Raw genomic sequence first — 6713 nt, forward strand, 5'->3', positions numbered from 1 at the left:
CGCACCATCACACACCTACTCACACCATCACACACCTACTCACACCATCACACCTACTCGCACCATCACACACCTACTCACACACCTACTCGCACCATCACACACCTACTCACACACCTACTCGCACCATCACACCTACTCGCACCATCACACACCTACTCACACACCTACTCGCACCATCACACCATACAAGGCAGTAAAGCAGAAGCAAACCATGTAATGAGTTAACCGTTTACTTTGTTAGCCCTCACTTTTCACTCTGGGCACTGCTATTAATCATGGCTGGACGGAGGTACTATGGTCGGACTGGGTTCTTCGGCTTATTGTCCAGTGTGTTTGGGACTTCACACTGGCTTGATGGCTTGTCACCTCTGCATATGCCACTTTCAGACCTGTTCACTGACAAACTTGCCACATTAATTTGCCATGTATTTACTTATCGGCTGCAATCCAGCAATCCAAACTTTCAACCTATTACACAACCCTTTTATTTATGATTTATTTATTATTCTATGTAAGTACACTGTAGATGTCCTCAGACACTCCAGAAAAGGGTGCCAGATCTCATTATGGATGGTTGTGAGCCACCATGTGGTTGCTGGGATTTGAACTCGGGACCTTCGGAAGTGCAGTCGGCATTCTTAACCACTGAGCCATCTCGCCAGCCCTACACACCCCTTTTATAGATGAGGTAAAAGGGTTTATGGAATACGTTCAAGGTCACACAACTGCAAGTGCTTGTCTCAGAATTGGAATCCATGAAATCTGGTTCCAAAGTCCTTTTGGGGATGAGGAATTTTCAGCTTCAGTTAAAATCTTGTTATATATCCAAGTTGGCATCCAACTTAGAGTCCGTCTGACTCAGCCCTCCCCGTGCTGGGATTACAGGTGAATGCCTGGCTCAGAGTCTATTCTAATCATCCTTTACCTTCTATGGCTTCATGCCAATACCAAGAGTCTACTTTCAAAAATTAATTTTGGATTTTTATCTTAAGACACATTACAAAGACAATAAGATCGAGCTATGCTAAAAATAGCTAGTGGGAAAGGAAAACACCCCACAAGTGACCATATCCCGAGGAACGGATAGCCCCGAGGCGATCCTCTACAGAATCTCACATGTCTCACAGGGCTTAAAATTAATCAGAGCTGAGGAGCCTCTGGACTCCTGTAACTGGATAGTCAACAGGAGAGGGGCAATGGAAACATAACCAGCCCAGGAGGTAGGCAGGGAAGGAAAGAAAGCAAACGCCTTCCGGGAGCCATGTCAGCTTAAGTGAAGGGAAACTACGAAAGGCAAAGGGACAAGATCCTTAGAATCATATGAGTTCATGATGACACCTTGCTTTAGTAACGTAAATGCTGATGTCACCATGAGTTACAAAGTAAGCTGGAAGGTGCAGGGAGAACACGAGGGCCGAGTCTTTATGATTTGTGAATGTAGAAGCATTAAAACTGTCACTCACCTCTGCTCCCTTCTCCAGGAGGAGCTCTACGCAGTCGGCGTCGGACACCATGCAGGCACAGTGCAGGGGCTTCAGCGTGCCGTGCGTGCAGTTCACATCTGCTCCCTGTGGGAAGGAGTTCGAAGATACAGAACTGACTGAGTGGAGAGGGGAGTCCTAAGCCCGAATACACCTAACTATGAGTACCTATTACTCTAGTAACGAGGCCCAAGGGATACGGAAGAGGAAGAAGAGGAAGTTCCTTGGAGCAGTGGCTGGAGAGTTGGCTCAGTGGTTAAGAGCACTTGTTGTTCTTGTGAAGGACCCGGTTCCATTCCCAGCACTGCTTCCTCAGGCACCAGGCATGCATGTAGTTAGCGCACAGTTCCCCAGATTAAGCCACTAAGTTTCTCTACAATGCAGCCTGCCAAAATAGCCACCGGGACAAAAAGACGATCTACCTACTGTCTATGGTCACCATGCTCTGAAAGTCATGAGTCTGTCAGACTGAGGCCAGAACTTTGGCTCTTTTTTGCAATCCAACAAATGACCCTCAGCAACCATGAGGCCATCTTAATGTTCTGTGTGCAGACTCTCCGAGGCAGCCTGCATCTCAGCACTGTTCTGTCTGATAGAGAAGATTCCAAGTATGGCTTTCAAACCAGAGCCCGGTGACTCAGCAGCAGTGCTGGGATTAGAACACAAGGAAGTTCCTACTACTGGGTCTTCCGACCCTGCCTCGCCGAGAGCGAGCCATGCGCACGCGCGCACGCCTTCCTCGGCAGGGGTGCAGCTCTGAAGCACTGACAGAGCTAAAGATCCATGAGATGCGGGGTAACTACATGGTTACAAGTTCTAAAACATTATCCTGTTACTTCTCTCCAAAGTACACAGATTTTACAAAACCAAAACAAACCCTGAGAGGAGGGAGGTCTAGAACATATGTTACGAAGGGACAGACGGTGAAAGGGAGAAAGCGGGTGAAGCGTAACAGGGGAGAACATGTTTTAAGAATCAGGCTAAAACCACTGATGAACAGAGTATGTGCTAAACCCAGGCTGCATTAGCAGGGACCCCCCCTCCCCCCACCCACCCCTCCTCCCTCCTCCCCGCCCACCTCAGAGGCCTGCTCTGCCAGCAGCAACCCACTCACCCCTCGGATGAGGTCCTCTACGTTGTCATGTGGGAAGGAGCGGATGGCGGCGATGGTTCGGATCAGGCGTTCGGAGAGGGAGTATTTGCTCTGAATGCTCTGCATAATATACCACATGCTGGAGCTCATCAGGGCTCAGAGTGCGCTCACATGCTCCGGACTGCCTGAAACAAAGCAGACGCCAACAGTGCCACTGACTTTACCTCTCCTTACCACACGGGTAAATTTTTCCTGAGGACTCCCACTATAAAAACAGATTCCAAGAACATATCAGTGATTATTCAGCATCACCTCTTGGGATAGTGAGGCACTAGACTATAACAACTGTTAGGATGCTAAGTAACCCGGGACATTCTGACCCTTGGGTCCCACATTCTTCTCTCTCTCTTTCTTCTCTCTCTTTCTTCTCTCTCTTCTCTCTCTCTCTCTCTCTCTCTCTCTCTCTCTCTCTCTCTCTCTCTCTCTCTCTCTCTCTCTCTTTTCGAGACAGGGTTTCTCTGTGCAGCCCTGGCTGTCCTGGAACTCACTCTGTAGACCAAGCTGGCCTCAAACTCAGAAATCCGCCTGCCTCTGCCTCCCGAATGCTGGGATTAAAGGTGTGCGCCACCACACCCGGCACATTCTACTCTCTCATTTGACTAGGACAAGATCCCCCCCAAGGGGTCAGGTTCTAAGACCCTCCTGGAGCACAACACGGTCTTCAAGGCTAGCAAGGAGTCTCTGAAGGCTCTGAATTTTTGTTATTTTTTTACTGGTAGCACCTTCAGGTTCCTTACACCCTTGTCTTACAATATACGTATGCACATATCATCGTTTCTCTGTCTTCTCTGCTCAGAAAAGCCAGCCACCACATCCCATACAACGTGAGATATTTAACAAATACTGGTCGCTTGACAGACTATGAAAATGTGTGATGCCTGTGTGGAAGGGGAGGCAATGGAATAAACCTATCTTGATGATTAGTCATCTGTAAAATATTTTCAAATATTCAAAAGAGAAAAAAAAGCCAGGCAGTGGTGGCGCACGCCTTTAATCCCGGCATTTGGGAGGCAGAGGCAGACGGATCTCTGAGTTCAAGGCGAACCTGGTCTACAGAGTGAGTTCCAGGATAGCCAGGGCTACACAGAGAAACCCTGTCTGGAACACCCACCCCCCCGCCCGCACAGGAAACAAAAAAAAAAAAAAAGAAAGAGAGAGGGTAAAAAACCAAACCAAGAAATAAGGCAACATTGTAGATTGTAGATTAGGGGAAAAGCACAAAACCACTCTGGGATCAACACAAATCCTTACAACTTCAAGCCAATAAAAAACACTTCCGATTCTGGGTAATAAGCAGATTTACAATAAAAACATTGTAATAACTGGCTAGTCAACATGCCTGAGTAATATGGCTGTGCAAATGTGTTGAAACTACATTATGGTAGAAAAGTCTAGGATGAGCGGTGAAAGAAAATAAATAATTCAACGTATTTAGATGCAACTACAATAAAAGCTTTAACTATGGAAAGATGTGTTAAATGACAGCTATTGAGGTGGTGAATTCTTATGAAAAAAAAAAAAAAAGCACCTATCAAAAACTGGAAAGAAAGCCGGCGTGGTGTCAAAAACTGGAAAGAAAGCCAGGCGTGGTGGCGCACACCTTTAGTCCCAGCACTCGGGAGGCAGAGGCAGGCGGATTTCTGAGTTCCAGGCCAGCCTGGTCTACAAAGTGAGTTCCAGGACAGCCAAGGGCTATACAGAGAAACCCTGTCTCGAAAAATTAAAAATAAATAAATAATTAAAAAAAAAAACTGGAAAGAATGTATAATAAACAGCTCCAACCTTCAGTGTATTTGCTTAGGAATCTATGTTCTGCTGGAGAGATGGCTCAGTGGGTAAGAGCACTGACTGCTCTTCCAGAGGTCCTGAGTTCAATTCCCAGCAACTATATAGTGGCTCACAACCATCTGCAATGGAATCTGATGCCCTCTTCTGGTGTGTCTGAAGACTGAAACAGTGTACTCACATTTATAAAATAAATAAATCTTTAAAAAAAATGGAATCTATGTTCTTATTAAAATACCAACCCAGCCAAATATCAACCCAGCCGAGTGTGGTGGCACACGCCTTTAATCCCAGCTCTTGGGAGGCGAAAGCAGGTGGATTTCTGAGTTCGAGGCCAGCCTGGTCTACAAAGTAAGTTCCAGGACAGCCAGGGCTATACAGAGAAACCAGAGACACCCTGTCTTGAAATTTCAGACAAAAAAAAAAAAAAAAAAAAAAACCAACCCCACCCCTAAGAGTAAAGGTTATGGGAAGTTTTTTAAGTAGTGCCTGGCACATGCTGGTCCTCAATATAAATTTGTTAAATCCATATTTGAATTGGCATCACAGCATCAAGCACCCAGGATCAGACTCACCAAACCCCCGGGTTAGGTAAGTTGCTGTCAGGGTGTGACTCAGGAGCAAAAGCTTTACTGTAGAACTTACTAAGTTTATATATATGTATATATATATATATATATATAATATATATATACATATATATAATTACATATATATATACATATATATTACATATATATATGTACATGCAGCTACTAAGAAGCGCAAATCTGAAAGATATTTTTGATAATTTTGTGACATATATTTGCTTTTGTGATGGGTTATCCCTTTATACATTCGATAATGTAGTATAAACTCTAGTCGTTTCTTTTTGCTAATCAGTAGCCATTTACAGCTGTCTGAAAGGTATGCGAGGCTGTGGGTATGGCTTAGAATTCGGCAAATCCTGTTTTTTTCTTATACTTTGTAACAAAGGGGACAAAAAAGCATGGGGCTGGGCGCAAAGGTATAGTCCGGGTTTCAGCAATGGTGTTGGTCAGAGGGGACAAAGCAGAAGGCTTGACCTGATGTGGTTGTGTTAAGTTCCTGGTACATTAAGCAGATGGCATTAAACCCTGCACTCATTTTAACGGATGTTCCAGGTTTCCAGGCTAAGAACTCTAAACTACCTTGAAGTTCCAGGTGAAACTGTGTGCCTTTCGCAAGGACAGCATCTGCTGTCAGGATAGATCAAGATAATCAACTTCCCTGTGGCCCCCAAGGCCAGCAACCCAGCAATCTGACCCCGGTGGGTCCTTCCCTCAGCTGTGACTCGTTTGCTCCACGCCCTGTTTTTCCTTCTCCCTCCTATGGAATGTACAGAAAACTTTTTTTTTTTTAAAGCAATGCACAAATACACTCAACAGACCCTGCTCAGGGGGCCTCGCCTCCGCGGTGACCCTTGGCCTGGCCGGAGGCTCCCGATCCCAGGGCGCGGACAGCTGGAGGCTCGCAGCTGCCGGGTCTGGACGGACAGATGGACGGAGAGGGGCGGGGGCCAGGGCAGCAAAGGCCAGGGCTGCTGCGTCCCTTGCAGCAGGGACCCCCGGGCGCTCACAACAATCCGGGCGAGTCCCGGGAGTCTCAGCCTGCACCCCGGGGCGCCGACCAGCCCCCGCCCCCACCACCCGCAAAGACCGGGAACGGTGGCCGGGTCCGGAGGCACAGAGGCCGGGCAGGCGGCTAAGGGGCGTTCACAGGCTGCGAAGCACTGGCTTGGGGGTGGGGAGGGGGGCTGGCTTCACACCGTCCCGCACTCACGGCCGCACTCACCGAACCGCGGGGCAGATCGGTCCGGGAAGCCGCTGTCAAGGCGTGACCCGGAAGCAGAAGCGGCTCGCATCAGCCCCGGGGTTTACAGCGCAAGCCGGCCGAGTGCGTGGGCGCCTGCGCGCAGGCCAGTGTGAGCGAGCCGAGTGCGCCTGCGCAGACTGTGGACGTTGGTGGGTTCTTAAAACTTTCCTAAGGAGCTGGACGCGTTCCCCTGTCGCTGCTTATAGGACGTGGGCGCGATCGCTAGATCACTCCTAGCCTCTGGCCTCGTGTGCTGGTCCAATGGTGGAGGAAAATCCCGAATTTTAAGCCTATTCTTATAAGTCTGCGTCTGTGTGGACCAGGGCATCCCACTAGTCTGCCTCCCAGAGTCTGTATTTGCAAACAGTCCTGGCACCACATCCCCACCGTCTTCTCTGCTTAGCATCATCCATTTCAGAGTACAAGCGTCACATAACTGACAGAGCAAGCTGCTGGTG

At 48.0% G+C, this 6713-nt stretch overlaps 1 protein-coding gene across 9 annotated transcripts in view; it reads right to left on the reverse strand.

Moving 5' to 3' along the window:
* The window catches only part of Asb8 (ankyrin repeat and SOCS box containing 8), a 31417-nt gene that overhangs the window by 4668 nt on the left and 20036 nt on the right, over positions 1 to 6713 (reverse strand). For 4 of the 9 annotated variants that reach the window (XM_021183206.1, XM_021183200.2, XM_021183201.1 and 1 more), the window contains 2 exons: positions 2599 to 2762; positions 1467 to 1571 (listed from right to left, as the gene is read on the reverse strand). In XM_021183206.1, the coding sequence (XP_021038865.1) occupies positions 1467 to 1571; positions 2599 to 2727 (234 nt within the window). In that variant the 5' untranslated portion in view covers positions 2728 to 2762. Of the gene's footprint in view, positions 1 to 1466; positions 1572 to 2598; positions 2763 to 5830; positions 6029 to 6234; positions 6337 to 6713 lie in introns of those variants that run through there. The other 5 variants (XM_021183207.1, XM_021183204.1, XM_021183202.1 and 2 more) reach the window with 4 other exon arrangements.

Source organism: Mus caroli, chromosome 15 (assembly GCF_900094665.2).
Source record: "Mus caroli chromosome 15, CAROLI_EIJ_v1.1, whole genome shotgun sequence".
NCBI classification, from domain to species: domain Eukaryota; kingdom Metazoa; phylum Chordata; class Mammalia; order Rodentia; family Muridae; genus Mus; species Mus caroli.